Source organism: Ictidomys tridecemlineatus, chromosome 7 (genome assembly GCF_052094955.1).
Source record: "Ictidomys tridecemlineatus isolate mIctTri1 chromosome 7, mIctTri1.hap1, whole genome shotgun sequence".
NCBI lineage: Eukaryota > Metazoa > Chordata > Mammalia > Rodentia > Sciuridae > Ictidomys > Ictidomys tridecemlineatus.
This window is the reverse complement of record NC_135483.1, coordinates 162,365,456-162,388,714: the sequence shown is the minus strand read 5'-3', so window position 1 is coordinate 162,388,714 and position 23,259 is coordinate 162,365,456. Positions and strand designations below refer to the sequence as shown.

Below are 23,259 nucleotides of genomic sequence, written 5' to 3'. Positions count from 1 at the left end.
AGTCACCAAAAAGTTTAAAGCACAGGCTGGGCACAGTAACTCACAGTAGCAGTTCAGGAAGCTAAGGCAGGAGGATCACAAGTTCAAAGCCAGACTCACCAATTTAACAAGGCTCTGGGCAACTTAGTAAGACTCTGTCTCAAATTAAAATAACAAAAAGGGCTGGGGATGTTCTCAATAGTTAAGCATATCTGGGTTTAATCCAAAAAAAATTTAAAAATTTAAGCAGGAAAATGATGAAATTATAGCTGCCATGTAGAAACAATGCATTAGCTGTTATTCTGGAGAATGGATTAAGAAAAGAAGGTGTTTGGAAGCAGAACACCAATTAGGAAGATGCTTGGTTATAGGGACCAAGCATAGAAGTACCCTCAACAACAGTAGCAATGAGAACTATGCAGAAGGCAAAACCAAGAGCTGGTGATAGATAAGATGTGATAGAAAAGAGAAGAAGCAGCAAACATGACATCCAGTTTTCTAGCAATGGTGGAATGGGGGGAGATGGTGGTGCTATTGATGAGTTGAAGAACACCGAAAGAGGGAAAACACAGGGACTTGGAAATACCCAACAAATTGTTATACAGGTCTGAGTATATTCATTCATTCAAAAAGAAAAAAAAAAACATTTTTAAGCACTTACCTTGGTGCTCCCACTTTTATGGCACTTATTCTCTAACTGGAATTATAGTTTTAATACATTGGGCATAGACGATGTCTGTCTCACCTTTGAATCTCTATATTGCAAACAGTCTTGTCACAAATATTAGAAGTATCAATGAACAGATGAATGAGTAAATCGGTCATTAAAAGCAACTTTGCCAAATGCATTACTGAATGAAAAAAAAATTGATTAATGCTGCCAAAAAGGCTGTTAGTTGCACCAAACTGCAATGGCCTTGGACATCTGTAATAAGTAAGAAATTCCTTTATATATAATTACCTAAGAGTTAACATTTTGTTTTCATTTTAATTGTATCTCACAGGATGAAGTGCAGGTAGATGACAAGGCGTGGAGGCCATATATGGCCCATCTTCACAAACATTAATTTAGGTTACTACAGGACAGGAATCTTAAGATAACTGAAAGGTAATTTGACTGAATATATGTTATAGGTTGTTTATTAAGAGAAAGTAGTAATTTAAAATAGTAGGTGAGAATTCCTATAAAATAACTTTCAGATTATGTTTCTGTCAAGAAAGGTAAATGATATTCAGGATATGGTTGGAAGGAAACTGAAATTAGACTTTTAACAGATGTTTACTTTGTTCTCTTCACTCTTTACATACAGGAATGTCAATATGGTAAACACATAGACAAATAATGTTAGATATAGCCCCTTATAAATGAAAATCAAAACAACACTGAGGGACTGGGATTGTGGCTCAGCGGTAGAGTGCTTACCTAGCATGCGTAAGGCCCTGGGTTCAATCCTCAGTACCACATTAAAAAAATAAATAAATAAACAAAATAAAGGTATTGTGTACATCTACAACTAAAAAAAGAAATTCTTTAAAAAAAACACTGAGATTCTATCTCACTCCATTCAGAATACCAATCAACAAGAACACAAATAACAATATGGTGGCCAGCATGCAGGAAAAATGAACTCTTATACACTTTTGGTTGAAATGTAAATCAGTACAGCCACTATAGAAATCAGTATGGATGTTCTTCAAAAAACTAAAAACAGAATATCATATGACCCAACTATACCATTTCTCAGCACCTGTCTAGAGTTAATGACAATATACTATAGAAATACATACATTCCCATATTTATTAGCAGCACAATTCACAATACCTAAGTTATGGAACCAGCCTATGTATCTGTCAACAGATGAATTAATAAAAAAAAATATGGTCTTATATCCACAACAGAGTTTTATGCAGCCATAAAAAAGAATGAATTTATGCCATTTGTAGGAAAATGGATGGAACTGAAGAGCATCATGTTAAGCAAAATAAGCCAGACTCAGAAAGATAAGTGTCATAAATTTTCACTCCTATATAAAATCAAGAGAGAAAAAAATGGGGATTTCATAAAAGGAGAAAGGTAAGCAAATAGAGGAAAGAGACCAGGGAGAGGGAGGGAAAAAAGGAAAGAGGGAGGTGGTAACTGGGGAATTAAACTGATCAACTTATATATGTCCATGTACAAATATGCCATAGTGAAACCCACTCTTCTGTGTAATTAATCTGCACCAATACATTTTAAAAAAAGAGAGAGAGAGATTGTGGTAGCCAATAAAACTGGTTCTCATAACACTAGTACACTACTGTAAGCCTGAATGAGAAGATACCCAGGAGAAAATATTGGTCACTGCTACTGGGTAAGCATATAAACCCAGGCATAAAGTATTTTTATAGAATTTTAGGTTTTCCATTACTAGCCAATGGGCAGCATTTTATTTGAGAAGCTGAGAGGTAAGTGGATTATAAATCCTCCCTTTTTCAGATACAGCCTAAAATATATATAACATCCTTCTCTACAGATATATTACATTCTTTACCTCCAGGCATTATAGCAAGCTTGCACAGCAGGCATTAAATTCCCACTTTACCAATGAAAGTTTTTAAAGCACAGTTAGTACATAGCAAAGATGAGATTTCAGGATCCCAGATCAAATTTTCAAGTCTGTATCCTTGTACCTGTCCAACATATCTCCCAAAGATTTAAGTTCCTATTAAGTAAAGTGAACCTGCCAATAGCACACTGCATTAACTTAGAGCAAGGATCCTTTCAGGAAAGTGAAAGAAAACGATTTAACATGGTTCACTTTGGAGGGAAGGGAAGCAGGTAGAAGTACTTAAGAAAATGAAGCACCTCAGATTCTCAGCAGCCTTGCTTGAAACATCTGCAGAAAAAAGTAGACAGCATTCCCCCTTAATTATATTATTATTCATAATTAAGTTAGTAATATCTGCCAATTTTATGGTTTGCTTCTTAAAATTGGTCATTATTTATTTAAGGCCCCAGGCCTTTACAGAATTGTACTCTGTCCTTGAAAGGACCACAAAACCAAACATTTTTAAGAGTTCTGGCTGTTATGGACTTTACAATCTAACAAGGAAAATAGAATCTTAAACAAGTTGAAAACCTGAGTCTGAGTCAGACATGATTTTTTTAATACTTAAGTTTTCATTTGCAACCACAAACTTTACCAAAATGAGCGCAATTCATTTCAGAAAAAGAAGTCTAAAGTCAATAGCTGGAAGAGGTCTTTTGTTCAGTAAAAAGCAAAATTTAAAGATGCAGTTGAAAAGGTAAAATTGATTCAGCTAAGTAAATGAGGAGGCTATTCTACTAGATGCTTTTACTAATTTTAAATGTTAATGCCAGGTGGGAATTTGAGGCACTTTTCTAAAATTTCATTATATACTATTCATTAAGATGAAACTTGAGACAAGAGGATGATCAGAGTTGAGCACAGAAAAATACCAAATGTATAAGTACATAAAATCATTTGTCAAAATAAGTAAAACAAGAATAAATTCATATGTACTTCTTTTACTCTACATTTGAGGAAGTTGAAACCATCTTTAAATAAAGTTGAATCACTAGTTAAAATCATATAATTGTCAAGAAGGACCAGAGAATAACAATTACAAATATTGCTGGTTGAAATACAGAGTTTTTTTGGAAGAAATGGAAAGTTTTCTTTTTTAATAACTACTGGATATATCAACTCAAATCAAGTTTTCTGGTAATTTTCTTTGTAATGCTGCAATAAATCACAGGAAAACCATTGGTGATCAATACCTACAACCATAAGCAGACAGTAAAGTTTGCCTATCAGATCAGCAAGGGGCCATCACAACCCAGTCAGATTATATCTAACAATTAAAAGTCCAGTTATGTTCCATGTCTCAAAGATACTATTCTAGTCAAAACTCTCCATGATCAAAATCTTTAGAACTATTTTTAGTTCTTGATTGCTTCTTATTTCTGAAAAGTACTGATAATTCTTCCTTCAAAAGAAGTCTCAGATTTTCCAGATTTTATTTTTTTGTATTTCCAAATAATAATAATTAACATTTATCGATTATTTACCAATTGCCAACTACTTAGCAAAGTACTCTATATAAATTCTCTTATTTAATCCTCCCAAGCACCAAGCTGGTAAGGCCAGCTACATTGATGAAAGCTGAGGATCAAAGAGATTAAATATCCTACCCAGCTAGAGACAATCAGGATTCCACTTCTGGTTATCCAATTCTAAGACCTTTAACAGCAGTTCTATTCCACCTTTTGGATTTAGCACCTAATAATTCTATAAACTTCTAGACATTCATTTAATCCCTAATTTACCTCAGATTGTTTCCCATAGTTAAGAAAATCTTTCTTAACTATTCTCTGGACAATTACTTCCCTATTGAAGAAAAGTACCATGGCCTTATGCATCATATTAAAATTAACCCAACAGCCAGATCAAAGAAGCCCATCAGATCCTATCAAATTTAGAAGCATAGTCTCTTCTATACAAATACTACTTTATTGAACTTCTATCAAGATGTACTTTTTCCAGAAGGAAATATTTTCCTGATGGTTCCTTTCATAGAAATATAGGAACCAGAAAAAGGGATGTTAAGACAGTCTACTTCAGCGGACCACAGTGCATCTAGCATAGCAACCATTGTGGTCTAGGGACAAAATATTAAATGAGACACTGAAAAGTCAACATGCCACTAACTTACTGGGTAACCTGGGAGTTACTTAAACTGTCTATGCCCAAATTCCCTCATCAATAAAATGGGTTGGAGAGTCTTTGCTTCATAAAAACTAGTGCAAATTAGATGAGTAAATACATACAAAGTGCTTAGAACAGTGTCTGGAACATGGCAAACACTCAACAAATGTCAGGGATTATATTATGGGAGTGTGGAAGGAAACACCCATGTAACCCCCTTCAAATATGTCAAACATTGTCATGTGAGAACTGAACTTACTCTTTACAGCTCCTGAAGGTAGAGCTAGGACCAACTAAGAAATGTGTCAGAGAAAAATGACTTGTGCTCAACATGAGAGTTTTTTCAGACAACAAATGCAACCTGAAAACAGAATTGTGTCCCTTGTGAGAGAACTCCCAGATGACTGAAAGCCAAGTCCACGCAGCTAGAGGGGTTCCTCCCCTAGTGTGGTTAATTGTGAAGCAACCTCCAAAGGCTCTCCTAAGAGAATTGTGTGTGGAAGAGATTCTTCCACACAATGTGTGACACACGGTAGTAACATCCTATATTGTTCTTGTTCTGGGGTTCCTCTGTGATTCACCAATTGCATACATTTGCAAGTCAGGATAAAAAGTACAGTCCATAATTACACAATATAATTTTGAAACAAGATCTAATAGCATATGAGCCATGTTCTGGTCAATTATGCTAACCAGATCAAACATTGCGAACCCAAAAACAAAAGAGTAATGTTCAACTCCCTCATATGACAAAATACTTTGACTCATTATGTAGGTTAAGACTGTATCCCATAGTTATTCTTTTAACCTCAATAAAAACTTCTCTTCTTCATTTTACTAATAAGAATATCTTACTCTTTAGCTGATATATATTTTTAGTAGAATACATATGACCACCTATGTAGATGCCACTTTTCCCAGCCTCTGCAGCTGGGTATGGCCATATAACTAATGGGCCACTGGAATCTGACAAAGGCAGTATTTGCAACTTATAGATCACTTCCTTAAAAGAAGGCTACTTGTTCTCTACTTTCTTTGTCCCCCTTTCTAGAGGTAGAAGGGAGATGTGGTGGTAGTCAGACAGTCCTATCAAAGAAACAAAATAACTTCCTTAAATTCCACCTTTAACAAATATTTTATAGTGAAATTTTAAATTCAGATATAGATCAAGCCAACCATCTATAGCAAACAATACTTTGGAGGTTTGGGTACCACCACCAACAGTACACTTCCTGAAAGTTTGGAAAAGACCCAAGTAACAGAAGAAAAGAAGTATCTCAAGAAACAAAGTCAGTTCCTCATGGGTCACAACTCCAAGGTCCTTGTAGAAATAAGACAAATAACCTACTTAAATCATCGACTTGATCTGTAAATGTGAAAGCCATTTTCAATTGTAAAAACTAAATATCAAAATTTAAGCTATTAGTAAGATACAGAAAGATTTAAGACATAATTAAACACAGTTTAGCTATTATGTCTATAAAAATACAAAGCAATGTTTTTATGCCATATTATTAAAAAGCAGATTTTTTAAAAAGATAATAAGATATTAGTCATAACAAAAAACTTAAATCACATTTCGGTTTTCTCTGGATTTTTCGTGAAGAATTTTAGACTAGTGAAAATATCTTGTGTAAAGTTTTCCTTTCATATAAATAAATACATAATATCTGCATCCAAGGATTTTTAAATTATGATTTCAGCTTTTTATCTTATTTAATGCCACTAAGCCCATTACATTCTCAGTTGACATTCTCTAATGTCAGTGGAGAATGCTGTTTTTTGCTTTTGGCTTTTAATAATCTTTATACAATGGAAAACATTTCACAAGTTGGTCTTATTTCATGAAATCAAATAGCAAATGATTCTCTATGATGTGAGCTTACATGGGAATTACATTTTGCTATAAGCAGAACTAAGGAAACTATAGGTTTTATTTTTGTTTTAATATCTTACATTGCGACAATAATAACTTTAGAACCGTAAAATAAATATGTGTTGCTTTAAGCCACTAAGTTTGCAGCAATTTGTTATAGCAGCAACAAGAAATTAATACTTGGGTTTTCTGACATGTAAACTTTCAAGAATAAGAACCCCAAATCCCTAATCTAGGAGTTGTATCAAAACAATTCCTTCAAACCCATTGTTATTTCCTAGATCCCTGTAACTTCCAATTTAAATAACCTATAGGCACCTAGCTCGATACTGCTTTTATAGCAGAAAAATGCAAGTTTAAACCACTTTAACTTTGTTTTCTTCCCAGTTCCATTCCAGTCAGATCAATAAATTTGAAATCGTTGTCTGGTTTGGGGGAATTTGAGGTATCAGGGTTGAAGGTTTTTGCAGAATAGAAAAAAAAGAGTAAATAATCTGTGTTCTCCATAGTCTTGGAGCAAGTTTACCTCTCCCAGCTTTGACTTCATCTGTAAGCTATAAAGGATAATGATAGCTACATACTGCCAGGCAATTTTGAAGAATTGACATTGTCAAGATCAGTGTCTATTACCATTCTGTAACATGGAATGCCTAACACAAACCTCCACAATCTATTTATGGTAATTATCCATAAATAATTCTAATTTATTTAATTATCACAAATAATCTAATTTAATAACTCTTTTGAAGAGTGAGAAAGATGGTAGACAGCCATGCTTAGTACAATGAGGGGGTAAAAATAGAGAATGATCTCTAAGCTACCATCCAGCTCTCCAATTCTATAATAATCTAACTGGATAATTAAACAGTCTCAAGATATTTGGGAATAACATGTAAGTATTATTTTTTTACCCAAGTTCCCATCTTAGGTTCTCTTTGCCCTTGTATACTACAGTTATAACCAACAGTTCACTCAGATTCCATGTTTCAGTCATTAGAAGGATTCTTTCAAGTTCTTAAAAACTTAAGTTCTGCAGTTTAGGAGGCTGAGGCAGGAGGATCACATGTTCAAAGCCAGTCCCAGCAACTTAGCAAGTCCCTAAGCAACTTAGGGAGACCCTATCTTAAATTTTTACAAAAGGGCATGTGGGTATGTGGCTCAATGGTTGAGGCTCCCCTGGATTCAATCCCTGGTACCAAAAAGCAAAAACAAAAAAACTCCCTTAGTCCTGTCCACTCTAAAACTTGAATCTCATGTTTGGTTCCAGGTCCTCTTCTCTACCTCATGGCCTCCAGAGTAAACTAGAATGGTGATTGTAGTGGATGGTATTAGGGGTGGGGTACCCACTTCTCATTTTTCTTCCCCCAGCCCTTTCCTTCTGGGGTTGGGATGGAGGAGGAATAGGAGATTCCAAGGCCAAGGTCTCCCTAGAGGATGGACCCCATAGGGATGTTGTAGGCCACACTGGATTGACTTTCTCTGCTCCTCAGGTTAATCCTGAACAGACTATTGGCTTTCTGTGTAAGGCAAACATCTAAAAGCTGACTCTCTCTGGGGTTGCCTGTTCCTCCAAAGAACTCTTCTTCTCTGCATCCTGGTGCTAGAAATGTACTGTGGACAATGACTTTTCAACTCTTCACCAGCCCCTGCCCCAGTCTTTTGCTACTAGAGTTCTTTCATTTGTGAGGCCTTTCGGGATAGGGCAACAGCAAAAGGCCCAGCCATCTTCTTCAGTGTCCCTTTTCCCCATATACAGAACAGTATCAGGGGCTCTCACAGTCCAGTAACTTAGAAGAAATGAGCATTCCTCCCAGCTTAAAGGTAAAGGTAGAAAACGGAGAAGAAGGGGCCAGTCAGATGCCCACCACCATTACCTTCCCACTCTTACACTCAAGAATCATATCTTGGGTTATTTCACTCTAAACAACAGAAAGGATCATGATAGTTTTTCCCCCTCAAGGAATTAAATAGAAGAAATAGGCTCTTTTCAGGAACCACACCTCACCACCAAGGCTACCTTCTCTCTTCCAGTTCCCTTTTTATTTAGCCTGGGGGAAAAGATGTGAATTAAAAAAATAGTGAAGGCTGCCTCTCAGTAAGATGGGGTCAGGAAGAAAAAGGGCTGGACATAAGAGTTCATGGTCCCCTGAATATTCACAGCCTTTTGTCTTAAGTTTTGGAGGTTAATTCTAGCATTATAACTACCTTCATCCCATTACACCAACTTCTAAGATGACTTGTTTTTCAGAAAGCATTTCTCTGTGTTGATGAACCTGTCATGCTGAGGGTGTAGCCATGAAGAATTTCCTTGGGCTAGAAAAATAGCAAAACATTCCTACCAATTCCTACCCAGACCAATTCTCCCTCAATCTTTCCTAGGAGTGGCCAGATTCAAAGAACTTTGTGTCCAGAAATTACTGTTAAGCATGTTAAGATGTGAAGTGTTTATTAGTTAATAGGCTCTCCAGAAAAAACAAAATCCATCAAAATCCAAAACAATTAATTCCAAAATGTATAGCTTCAGCAGAATGGACAAGAGAACGGTAAAGAGACATTGTTGAGTCATGTAATCAGCCCACTTAAAATACGGTGCCCTTTGATTCCATCCGTCTTTAGCACACCTTGATCCTTCTTCTTCTTCCCTTCCAGCTTCCAGTCAGACTTAGGTATTAACATTTCTAAGTGTGACTTCTCACAGCCCATGCAGTTGTTTTCCTAATGAACATTTCTTTTGATAAAAAGTACCATCCCAGATGTAGGACGGAAAGTCAGAAACCAAAGGCTAACTGTTGTTGTGGCTTCTGATTTCCAATGTCTAGCAAACATCACTGCATTTATCACAAAACGAGCTTGCGGGGGCAGGAAAGATGGTGGAATGAGATGGACATCATTACCCTAGGTACATATATGACTGTACATATGATACAATGTTACATTGTGTACACCTAGAGAAATGAAACGTTGTGCTGCAATTGTGTACAATTAATCAAAATGCATTGTGCTGTCATATATAACTAGTTACAATTAATTAATTAATTTTAAACACTAGCTTGATCATATAGTAACTAAACACACATGAGAAAGTATTAAAAAATATTTTTTGAAATTTCATATATTTGGGATAAACCTATCTGCACCCCCCAAAAAAAAACACTTTAAGAGATTGTAATCAAATACTTTATAGTACAAATGCTGCAATAGAAGGGGGGAAGGGAGAGATATATCTTCAATAATTTAACATAATTACAACTAGATAATTAAAGCTGACATACAAATGACTCAACCAGAAAACTGTACCTTTAACAAATGGCCAGTCTCCAAATAATGCAGTCAAACTTCTGGGTACCATTTGGCCATCGTTCTGTCCCTGCATAGCACAGTGAATTCATTACCTTTAATACAATAAAGCAGCTAAAAGGAAATGAATTTCATCACATAAACATGTGTTTGAATTGATTTTTGAATTTCTACCAAAGAAAAGGAATTAAGTGATCAGACAGACTTTTGACAAATATTTAGTAAGTTCCTCATGTAAGGCACTATCTCTGCCCAAAGCTAATTGAGAGCAAAACTCAATCATATAGTATCAAATCCACTGCCACTTAACAACAAAACTGTAAATTCTATGGACTGGAAATTCAAATACTCCTCATTGATTTATTGATGCTAGAAGACAAAACTATCAAACTATAAAACAAATCATATCAGTTGTAATAACTAATAGTCTGTCTTTACCCTGTATAATTTATTTATTTTTTTAGTATTTTATTAGTGGTAGTTGGACACAGTACCTTTATTTTACTTATTTATTTTTATGTGGTGCTGAGGGTTGAACCCAGCTCCTTGCATGTGCTAGGGAAGCACTCTACCACTGAGCCACAACACCAGCCTTTAGCCTGCATAATTTATGCTAAAGTTGGATCACAAAATCCAACTTGCTTCATGATAAAATTGGTCAAGGAGTATACTAGCAGGAGTCCCAATCTTCCCAACTGAAATTGAATACAATGTTAATGTAAAGTCATGAATATTTTGTGTGGAAGACTATGAAATTGAAGGAAAAATGGATTCATATAGTCCTTGGGAGAATTTCCCAAAACTGTTCTCTGAATTGTATCTTTTTTTATTTTTCAGCTGAATTTATTGTATAAGATAACAATTAAAAATCTGCTATTTCATTCATTTAAACTTGCTAAGGTTTAAATTGATATTATTTAAGAGGATACATAGCATAAAGATTAAATGTAACCTCTGGAGGAAATAAATTTGTGTCCATTTCCTGGATCTACATTTACTAGCTATATGTGACCTAGGGAAGTCACTTAACATCTCCTCACCCATAAAAATTAAGATAATAATAATAATACTTATCTCATATGGTTATTGTGAGGATCAAATAATTTAATACACATGAAGTGCTCTGAACAATGCAAACTCAGGGTACAAATTATATAAACATTTGATATTATTTTTTTCTTTTTTCTTTTTTATATATGACAGTGGAATGCATTACAATTCTTATTATACATATAGAGCACAATTTTTAATATCTCTGGTTGTATACAAAGTATATTCACACCAATTCATATCTTCATACCTGTACTTTGGATAATAATGATTATCACATTCCACCATCATTAATAACCCCATGCCCTCTCCCTTCCCCAACATTTGCTATTATTATAAAGAAAATTTCTCAGTAGGAAGTCTTCTTCAAGAAATCACTATGCATCTTATCTACTATATTAAACAAAAATAAAATCATTTAATTATTAATAGCATTTCTAAATATATAATATTTAATTGTGGTATGAAATCAATAATTCCAAAATATTTCAAAACTGGACTCCACCAAATGCTAAACATGACTATGCATCTTGGATATCAGTCTCTAGGGGGAACACAAAGCTCCATTCCTTGACCCAAACCCACACCCATAACCCCAATCCAAAAATTAATCATGATCAATGATTAAGAAATCCCAAGTTCAAGGTTGTTGACTGGACTGTTTTATGAGTTGAAGCTTTCAAAGGAGAAAGAGGTCTAGGTGCACATGGTAGTCTCCTTTCAATCCTCCTCAACCCAAAAATCGAGGGGGAACTGAAAAGGAACAGGAAAGGTCACTCTTTAACACAGATGCCCTTTTCCTGAGCCTGACTCTGACTCAGCCTGAGACAAAGGAGGCTCCCTGCTGATCACATCTCTGACTCCTTATTCTCTGCCTTTGGCTGTATGCCTCTGATCACCCTCATTACCGGCTGTCATACATGGGAAAGAGGGTATGGGCTTTAGGCACACAGGATATTTGTCATGCTTTGGTTTGAAGTCACTTAGACCTCAGAGAAAAGTGCCTACAACATGGTCAGGTCCAGGTTCCCAGAGTTCTACATTGTAATGTTGGTTCCAGCTAACTGTAAAGTGTCCTTTTGTCTCATTTGTCTTCTTAAACATGTATGTCGCATAGGGAAAGTGTTCTGAATGTGAATACCTCTAATTCCCCAAACCCTCAGTAGCATCACAATCTCACCACTTCTAACTAGGATATTGTGCCATACAAATAATACAAGCTTGCCAACTTGTGCATACTGCCTGGACTTCATCTGTGCTTCTTCCAGATTTAGCATCTTTTAAAAAACTCTTGAAAAAGGTCAGCATGAAAGAATGAGTAAAGCAGATATTATCTTTCAAGGGTATTTTGAGATTCTGAATACAAAGTTGTATGATTAAAGATAAACACGATATCCTTGCTAATAATAGTTATGTGCTTTCATAAATTTACAAATACAAGCTGAGAAATATTGGGAAACTAAACACATTTACTGAAATAGTTCAGCTTTTATGTTGTTTTTGTTTTGGATGGATTGTATTGTTTTCAAAATTGTTCCTTCCTGGAGTGATAATAATAACATAATAATGGTTCTTTTCTACTCACCATGTAATCCTACTTTTCTCAAAGTAATGTTAGACTGATTACAAATGAGGTGAGTTAAAATGGTATTGTTAAAAATAAACTAGATAATATCTCTTTTAAACACACCCACATAAGATGTTACAAATAAAACTATTAATCAAATCCAATTTTAAATTGAAGACACTATTCCAATGCTTCGTCATACTATGATTTTGTTGCTATCAATGTTAGCTGCAATACAATACATTGGCCAATACTTCAAACAAGACAGAATGTTGTAGTTATAGAAAATTGGCTCTTGGTCCTAATTGTTATTATCAGTCTAAAATAATCATTAATTATAATAAACTCTGTTGTATCCTATTGTGAGAACTCGAATACAGAAATGAACTAGGATACAGAATTAAGTAAAATTTGATAAAACTACAGATAAACCTACTTTATATTATAAAAAAAAATATGTAACTTTGCAGAACTCACAGATTTCACTAAATAAGGTTTGTTGACTTATTACCTCTCTCCCCATCTTATAACCAGTGGCTCATTTACTGGTGCTGAGATCCTAAAAGCAAATTCAAAAAGTCACTTTATTCCTGTCTCTTACTTCTGTATAGTCATTTAAAGTTGGATACTTTTTTAATGTACAGTGTTATGTGTCTCTATGAACACTACTCCTGAACGTGGGATTATTTTTTCATTCACTGTGATTAAAGTTGAATAGAAGTGACTAAGGGAGCAGGAAGGATGGTTCAACTTTTTCTGTGGGCTACTCCTAGGTCACTGCCCACTCAGTTGCCCTGGCATTGCCCAAAGCAAGTAATGGATTGCTTGTTCAGTAGCACCAAGGAAGAGTCGGCTGTCTCCTGATGTCTTTTCATAATGCTCTGCTGTGCCTGAGGTATTATTTAGCAACAAATGTTCAATTGACATTTTACTGTACAAAATTTAATTGCCTGTTTCTCCATTGTGAAAAGGGAAAGGTGGAGATAACTATTCAGTAGTAGTCACATGTGTGTTTAACCCCTCAAGGGCTATGTAATTGACTTATACTTTTTTCCAAAAAGGAAAACAAATGGTATAAATTCTAATAGTATTAACAAACACTAATGAACCAGCAATTCTAAAACCCTTTCATCAAGTATTACAAAGCTCTTTATCTTCTAAGACTCTTGAGAAGTGCTATAAGGCCAGGCACAGTGGTATACACCCATAATCTCATGACTCAAGAAGTTGAGGCAGAAGAATCACAAATTCAAGGCAAGACTCAGCAACCTTAATCAGACCCTCAGCAACTTAGGAGAGCCTGTCTGAAAATAAAAAATAAAAAGGACTGGGGATGTAACTCACTGGTAAAGCATCCCTGGTTCTACCCCTAGTACCAACAAAAAAAATAATAATAATAGTAAAGAAAATAAAAGAAGTCATATAAGCATGTCACTACAAAGACAAGCAAACACATCTGAGGTGAAACATGATGTGGCTCAGTGGTCAAGTGCCTAAGTTCAATTCCAGTACCCACCCTAAAAAAAAAAAAAAAACTGCTTTTAGAGCAACAACTAAAAATCCCTTATTTTCTCACTCCCCTAAAACAATACATATTCAATGTCCCAGGTATTTGTTCCTTCTGTGTATCATTCAAAAAGAGAAGACAACCCTTTCCAAGTCCTATTGTCTGCAGGGACTTGAGGGAAGTGGATCTGGTGTAAAACAACAGGTATGAGATTCATATATTGAAACCAATATGTGTATCTGTATAATGACAGGAGAGAGCCCCACCTGCCAAATTCAAAAACAGCACAGGCCTAACAAAATGGCCAAAAATGGAAAGGTTGCAATCCCTTTCCTGAGTCAATAAGCTCCAGATGTTCTGAACTGGGGAGAGGAGGTGGAGAAAGGATAATTTACCCCACAAGCCTTGGGACCCAAGAATCAGATTCTTTGGCCATGCTCTTGTGTATTCAGGTTGCTTCTAACTTAAAAGTGTTGATAGATTGTGAATTTCCTGCATGTGGAACCAGCATAGGAGCACAAACTCTGGAGTTAACATGGCTCTTTGAATCCTGACTCCACATTTTATCAGTAGCTCTCTGTGCCTCCTCTACATTAAAGGACTTATTGTGGGGATTTAGAATGAAACATATGAAAGCTCCTAGTTTAGCACCTGACTAATAGTAGACAGTACTTAATGTGAGTGAATTCTATTCCCCTTGCCCCTTAAGGAGAATCATAATTTTGTTATGAGTCAACTGGTACCCAAGGCTTATCTTCGAGGCTGCAGTTCAAAAACACAGATATAGGAAGCCTGGTCATAATAAGGCAGTAATGAGGCGTGAACTACACCAAAGCTGATCATTATTTTAGATGCTTTACAACACCTCATTCTCAAAACTTTATCTTCTTCTCATACACCCATGTCCTTGAAATCCAAATGACAATTTCTACTCTTCTCTGACTAGATAATTCATACTTAAATAGAATCAAAAGGAAATAGAGGAATGCAGAACTCATCAATATGTTACAGATACTGAAAGGAAAACCAACTGCTACTTCATAAACATGTATGTATCTTGGTACCAACCATCTGGTATAAGAAATAAGCTTCACTACTTTCCTATTTCCAGAACATTACAGAGTTACAGAGGTATTAACTAAAACCTAAAATGTTAAATATTTTAAGGTTGATATCAAATACTAGATACCTAAAATTGTCTGATTTCTTAATTAGAAATATATTCAAATGCAAAATAGTACCTGTTCGATATTACCTATAAGTATGCTCCTAGCTTGTTATTATAAACCATATGTCAAGAAGAAATTTAAATGGATTCAATTGAATTATTGTGGCATATTTCAATGCACTTACCAAAAAAAAACATGCTGCATTTATCAAAATCATTGCAGTTGAAAATAATCACAGAAAAAAAATAGAGGATTAAAGAGAAGCTATTTTAATTCTTATATTAAAATTTTTAAAACCTTGGACTAGGAACATAGAGGAAGAAACACAATGATAGTAGAAAGACTTCCCAAAGATATGTGCAGATAAATGTTGTCATTGTTTTCATCAATTCAGAAGGAAATTGTTTTCTCAACTTCACACATGTTTTCAAATTAGGAAGGGCAAATTTACTACAAACATTTCTTTTATTAATATACAAGACAGTCTGTTTTTTGGTAGGATAGAGGAATGCACTATTCTGATGTATCTAATATTCAAGTTGAGAGAATACCATTAAAATAGAAACAATGCCCTAAATTGAGCTGAAATATTTGATATTTGATGATTTATAACTTTTCCATTGCTCATAGGTATAATTATGCATATCAATTATTATTGTATCACAGCTATTTATGTCCATATTTAATAATTTTTCATATAAAATATTCTAAGGCCTTTATTTTTGTGTATGTTTCAATACCAAATAAAAAGAACTCTTGGTAAACTGTGAATAATGTATTTTCTCTCAGTACAGAATATATATGATATGTTTCTTATGTGGTCTATACATTTTTAGAAATTCTCATTTTACAATGCTAAAGTGAACAAACTGTGGGACAGCAGATTCAGGATGTCAACAAAAATGTTCTTGATCTCAAAGAGACAGGAACAGAGCACACTTACCCCTATCCCCCCTGGTAGGGAATGAATATCTCTAGAGAAAAGATCCAAATGACTGTTGCCCACCAAAGACCCACCAGATCATCCTTAAATATTAATTTGCTCATCACAATGATCTTAGACAATCCTCTAGGCACTGAAAATGTCTGAAGCAGATTTAAAGCCCTTAGGCCTATAAAACTAGCCAAATTTTATTGAATAAATCAGGAGCTTATACAGTTTATCTCAGATATACATAGATACATATGCTTATATGTTTATGGAATATTTTGGAAGGCTACTTAAGAAAGTGTTAACAGCTATGAGAGTGGACTATGGAAGTGGGAGTGTGGAACGGCTGAAAGTCTTCCCTTCACACTCCATTGCAACATTTGATTTTTAAAACTCACATATATATATTACTTCTTCAGTTAAATCAAATTTTAAATAATTCACTTCATTTTGCAGTATCTTTAATTTAATTTTATTTTTTAAGAGAGAGTGAGAGTGAGTGAGAGAATTTTTTTTAATATTTATTTTATTTTATTTTTAGTTTCCGGCGGACACAACATCTTTGTTGGTATGTGGTGCTGAGGATCGAACCCGGGCCGCACGCATGCCAGGCAAGCACGCTACCGCTTGAGCCACATCCCCAGCCCCAGTATCTTTAATTTTAAAGACCATTTACCAAATTTTTATTTAATTTACTATTAAATAGGAAAAAGATTGAGATGATACTTGGCTGTCTCCTTCCTTTTTTGACACAAAAAGAAACTTCAAAACAAGAGGCAAAATTACTCAGCAACACCCCTTCTGAGAATATAAACCAGCATAGTGTAATTTAAAAGTGGCAAACTTAGTTGCAAGAATTTGAATATTCTCGGAGGGGCTGGGGTTGTGGCTCAGCAGCGGAGCGCTGGCCTTGCACACGCCAGTCGCTCAGTTTGATCTTCAGCACCACATAAAAATAAATAAATAAAATAAAGGTATTGTGTCCAACTACTTCTAAAAAATAAATTAAATAAATAAATAAAGGTATCGTGTCCAACTACAACTAAGAAAAAAAAATTTTAAGAATTTGAATATTCTTATCATTCTTGTGCAACACAGTGGTACACATCTATGATTGCAAGTTCAAGGGTAGCCTGGGCAATTTAGCAAAACCCTCAGCAACTTAGTGAGACCCTGTCTTAAATTTAACAATAAAAAAGACAAGGGATGTTGCTCACTGGCAGAGCTACCAAAAAAGTTTGCATATTCTGTATACTACAATACTTCTACTTTTTACATTATATTCCACTGCTTTTTAGCATTTATGTATTTTAAAATATCTTGAGGTAATTATTTTCACATGCACACAGATCCACATGTAATATCTTAGAATCCAAAATGTACCCATTCCCTGTGATTTTTTTGAGCCTCAAAACAATATGCTTTTTGACTTGTATGTTTAAAAAAGTGATCATTTCCCTTTTATCTAAATTCACACCCAGAAGGGTATATTCCTTTTTACATTATTCTAAAGCCACAAAATAACAAAAAATAGTATGAATTATTTGCAGTTACCACCCACCCACCAACACACACACACACACACACACACACACACACACACTGATTCTAATATGTAAATCTCCTAGTTGGTTTCAAATTTCCTTGTGTCCATGTTGGGAAAAAATCCAAACCAGACTTGGAGCTAGGTGGATATACTGTGGGAGCACAGACTGGCACTAGCACTAGTAGCATAGGAAAAAGACATGTATTATGCAGCGGCTTCCCAGCTTAAACCTGAAGAAGCATCGTGAATGTCATTAGCAGATGCAGTCATTCAGTAAGTTGAACAGTAAGTAGTTCCAGTTGGTCTTTCACCGCCATCACTGGTGTGTTGGATGTGTGTGTGTGTGTGTGTGTGTGTGTGTGTGTGAAAGAGAGTGAGAAAGAAATATTATTTATTTATATAATATATATATGAATATATATTCATTCATTCATACTGGCTGCTCTACCAAAAATCAATTTAATCTCACATGCACATACTAACATGCATTTACGCTAAGACCCTTTGCCAGAGCCTGTACCAATATTCTTACTCCAAAGTCATGCACCCAGAAGATGAAACCTCAAGCAAAGGAAACAAGCCCCAAGTGGAAGGAATACAGAAACAGGAAAGGAAAAGGGGTTACAAATTCCTTGCCAAATGAATGAAGAGAAATCCTGTGGGAGTGGATAGGGGGTCGGGAAGAGTTTTCCTGGATGTGGTAGTAACCACAAAGGTTGGGGAAGAAGCTTAGGGATTGATTGTTTCCGGTTGTGCCTTTTGCAGCCAAAACTCTTTTGAGTTATTTCATCGTTCTTTACTGCGCTGCAGCGTTCACTGAAACCTCTGCCTGCCTGCGGGGAAAGTCCAGGCTTCTTGGGATTTCGGGACCGTTTGTGTTGAGAATTTTGTTTTGGGGGTTTTTTTGGGGGGGGGGTTGTTTTGCTTTATTTTGGTTGGTTTTGATCTGTTTTCATTTGAGAGTAAACTGTGCCTTTTTCCTCTGCTGCTTTGGAAAAGCTAATCTTTCTCTGGAAAGCTGTGCACAGCCATCCCGTGTGTTTTCCTCTATTCTGAGTCCTAAAGGTGGAAGGGAATCTTGCAGAGAAAATGAGGGAGAGCATTGCTCAAAATGCAAAGACGCAGAGCGGAACTTTTTCTCCGCTGTCTAGGGGGTAAAAAAGTCACTTCTGCTTCTCAAGGCCAAGAGCTGAGTCTGGAAACCTCCGGACTAGGAAGGAAGGTTTGGCAGTGAAGGAGGTGGGAGAAAACAATGCCGCGCCTGCGTTGCCACCGGACGTAGTACACCCTGCCAGAGTCCGTAACCCACATCGTTCCCATGCACTCTCTGGGGTGATGTGGCTTCGCTTACCTTGATGATGCTGCTGCGCCTGGGGGTCGTTCGTGCAGCTTCCAGGAGGCCCGCTTCGCTGTCCGCTGGGGCTCCTGCGGGGCCAGGCAATGCAACCCCGCTGCGACGGTCCCTCATCCGGCCCCCAGCGGCCACCGCCACGGTGTCTCCGGAGGCGGTGTCGAGGCCCACTCGGGGGTCGTCTTCGCCCCCAGCAGCGTCGGGCGGCGCCGGACCCTCCTTGCTGACCGCGCCCTCGGCCATGGCAGGGCACGTTTCTGACTCCCCTGGAGGAGATAGCACGCCGGGCAGTAGAGTCCAGCTGCTGGGCAGAGGTGCACTCATGCACCAGGAGTCAGCCCTGCTAGACTTTGTTTCACCGTCCTGCGACGGCGGAGGGGGCAGCAGCAGCAGCAGGGACGACCGCAACTTTCTGGAGAGGGAACATCACTCCAGCAGAGACGTCCTCGGGCTTTGGTCCAGGAGGTCAGCAGTCCGGCGGGCAACGGCAGCGGGGGTGGGGAGATGATGTGAGAGGGAGAAGAGAGAGAAGAGGGAAAAAGAGAGGAAGGTATCCGAAATGTGATGCAAACGCCCTCTCTGCACCAGACAAAAGGAAGCGGGCGCCCAGCCAGGCGGCCTCCGGAGCTGGGACGTGAGCAGCCGAAGAGGGGCCGGAGCCGGGTGACTGCGGGCGGGCGCACCCGCCACCTGCCTGCGGACAGCCGCCCCAGGAAGTGCAGCAACGGCGGCGGCCTCCACTCCGCTCTGTTGTGACAGGGAGGGAGACTTGTTTTGACAGCCCGTGGGGATTGGCAGACGTCTGGGCCTCTTAGGAGCCTTTCCTCGCCAAGGGGAGTTTGGCCCGACCAATCCTCACTGCGGAGGGGTGTGACCGAGCGCAAAGAATGGAATGTGTTCTGTAGCTGCGAGCCGGCCCTGCGGGGCTCGTATACTCCAGCAAGACTGCGCGCGCGCGTGTACTCACCCGCGGGCGCTCAGTGTACATTTTAGGAAGTTGAGATGTATGAAACCAGTCTTAAGATGAAACAAAATCCGGGGGTTATGGGTGGTGGAAGCGAGGAAAGGAAACCCTCCTCTGTAAAACAAAGCAATTTGGAGGTGTTTTGTATTAATGTCAAAGCGTTTGAGGTGATGAAGTGAAGCTTGGCAAGCTCTCGTGCCAATCCTTAGAAGTCCATTCAGAAATAAACTAGGGTTTACTGGGGCCCTAGAATTCTGGGCAGTGATGCATTCGTGCACCAGGAGTCAGCCCCGCTAGAATTAAGGTTCTGTGAAAGGATTTTGTGTTCACCCTGCAATGTGAATAAATATGACAAGGAAAGGGAGTTGGATAAAAAGAATCAAGGGTAAAAGGAAACTGAATCAACTAAATCCCTCTGGAGATGACTCTTAACAAAGCACAGATGTAATGGAAGTCAGATAAATACAAAATAGGATATTTAGTCCCTATCCTGAAACATTCCACTCAACAGAATTTAACCTCCTTTCTATAATTCTATGTAAACATATTTTGCTAATTTCCACCAAGATAGCAACCAAGAGAAGAGATCTTTGGATGATGGATTATGTCTGAAATTAACCATAGAATGCTCAGATGGAAACAATGGCTCTAAGACTCCCTGACAATTTGGAAAACTTGGCTTTTTAATTTAAAGGCTCTTTTGGTATTAAAAGCTATATTAAACTTATTTCAATTAATAGTTGAATAATTTAAGATCTTGCTTCTTCCTTACTCTGGCCAAGAACACAAGAAATTCTTCAGACTTTTAGATCCAGAATTTTGTCAGAATCCCAGAATTTTAAAGATGCATTGAAGACTTTAGGGACCATCTATGGCAGTCCTTTTATTTAGCAGAGGAGAAGGCGCATGAGTCCTGCCTACTAGTTAGTGCAGGAGCTGAAATTAGAATCTGACACCCAACTCCTCCAGTAATCTCTTCACTGTTTTATCTGGCTCCTCTGAGGCTACAGCCAGCCAGATTTGCATGGGGCCCTTGGGAGGTTTCAGATTTGACATTTACCAACTTCTAGGGAAAACTGAGAAGGCTTGACTTTACCTTTTCTTTAAATATAAATGCAACCCAGAAATGAATGTACAATAGATTCAAAGCGACTTCTGGTTTTAGAGCCAACAGTACCCTCTAGTGAGAGTTTGAGAAATACATCTATAATAGCAAAGGTTTTTTTCACCCTTGATATATAAAGAACCAGAGGGGAAACTCAAGAGTCCTTTTCAACTACTCTGCCTTTAAAACAGACAGAGGAAAGAAAAAAAGGAGAGGAGTGCCCAGACTGAAAACAACCATACAAGTCCTTCATTTCCATTGTTTAGGAAATTCCCATTTAGGTTATAGAAAAAAACTTTTTACTTGCTATTCTCACAATTATAACCTATTTTAGGCTATTATTTTTCTTTGATAATCAACTATTACTACATTTGACTTCTGTATAGTTGTGTTAGTGCTCCATTTTTATTACTCAAATAAATATTCTATTGGTGGGTTGCCCTTTGAGAAATGTGAAACTTGTTATCTTAGTATTATCTTTTTCTATATATTAATAGTATTTACCAGGATATCATTATGTATATCATTGTGATAAAAAATTATTTTTAAAAGTATTAAATTTAGCATCACCTTACTAACATTTAAGGTCAGTGATTTTCAAATAAGAGGCCAGAAAATACAGCTCATAGTCTGCAAAATGTTTTATGTTTCAACTACACAATGTCCAGTTGGACTCTTTATCTCTTCCCTCTCTAGCTTTTCCTCTCACCTTTCTGTGAAAGCAAACATACCCACACACAACCTCCGAATCCTTTGCACTCAACATCTGTTCATAAAGGTTCTTGTCTAATACATTCTGCTTTGAGAAAATAGTTGGACACAAATTATTGTCACCCACAATTCCTACCTCCTATCCTTTCACCAAATCATGCTGGCAATCACTGGACTGATAGATTGGAAGCTGGCATCTTGAAGGTGTGGTGTTGGTGGCAAGTGAAGAGAGAAATGAATAGGCAATTCAAATGTAACCCCCTCAGACATTTGAGGTCTTCTCTGGCCACAAATCTCAAGTTTCCCATACAACTCCCCACGCATTCTATGTCACTCATGTTAGCCTGCTTTATTTTCTTATAGAATAGTATCACTGTGAATAAACTGTCCTGTCCATGAAAATGTCTACTACATGTATATTCTTTTATACTGACCCCTATCTGTGACTCACTGAAATGTAGGGTTATAATCTCCATGTGCAGAAAGACCTTGTCAATTTTATTCATTGGTTATCTGCAGCTCCCACAACCATGCCTGGCACATAGTAAGTGCTTCATAGTCCTGCAATTAGATAAAATAGCAACCAATTTAAAAAAATAGTTCTGTTGCTTCCTTTCCTTGAGGATCCTAAAATTCCATTCTAGAGCAGAAATCAAAGAAATTCCAGAGAAAGCAGTTGTAAAACTAAAAGGGAATTTATAAATTGCAATACAACTGATAGGAACCTAGCAAGGTCTAGTAAACTTGAAAATGCTTAGTCCTAAATGTCAATGTGGTCTTTTCAGCCTAGAGAAGTCTCTCCATGACCCTTGACTCAAGAAAATTCCAATAAGAATATTAAGACTTTCCATATACTATTAGGAAATTCCAATGGAGAGAAGAGTCATTTTGATAACTGCTTTCTATGTACCAGATAATCCTCTGTGAAGTATTTTATCTCCACTTTACAGATAAGGAAACTCATGATCAAGTTTCAAGTAGCTGGCTTAAAGTTAGAGTCAAGTAAGAAGCGATCAAATCAGTTTTTGAGTCAGTGACTTCAAAGTCTGTGTTCCTCTTGCTACACAAAGTTTTCATAAGATGTCAAGTCCAATGGTCATCTTAGAGATATATAGAGAAAAAAAAACACCACTCTTTCATTCTAGGATCACTCACTTAACATCAGCCTTTCCTCTGCTATAGTTTATATCTGAAATGTCCCCCAAAAAACCTGTGTGTTAAAATATAAATTCTAATTTAAAATTATTGGAAGGTGATAGGTAATGAAACCATTAAGAGGTGGGACCTAATGCCAAGTGTGGTGGCACATGACTATAATCCCAGCAAATTTAGAAGCTGAGGCAAGAGGATTGCAAGTGAGAGATAAGCCTTGGAAACTCAGTGAGATCCACGGCTATTTAAGACACTGTCACAAAATAAAATATAAAAATGACTTGGGGGGTGTATCTCTGTGGTAAATGACCCCTGGGTTCAATCCCTAGCACACACACAAAAAA

General features: G+C 37.0%; 1 protein-coding gene across 5 annotated transcripts in view; it reads right to left on the bottom strand.

Moving 5' to 3' along the window:
• Plcl1 (phospholipase C like 1 (inactive)) overlaps nt 1–19,788 on the bottom strand; it is a 334,782-nt gene extending 314,994 nt beyond the window's left edge. Inside the window, exon 1 of one of the 5 annotated variants that reach the window (XR_013424222.1) lies at nt 18,984–19,787. Coding sequence is in view for 4 of the 5 variants with exons in the window: in XM_078017801.1 (XP_077873927.1) it covers nt 18,984–19,307 (324 nt within the window). In the remaining variant the exon portion in view is untranslated. Of the gene's footprint in view, nt 1–18,983 lie in introns of all 5 variants that reach the window. The other 4 variants (XM_078017801.1, XM_078017800.1, XM_078017799.1 and 1 more) reach the window with 4 other exon arrangements.
• Nucleotides 19,789–23,259: the final 3,471 nt, after the last annotated feature.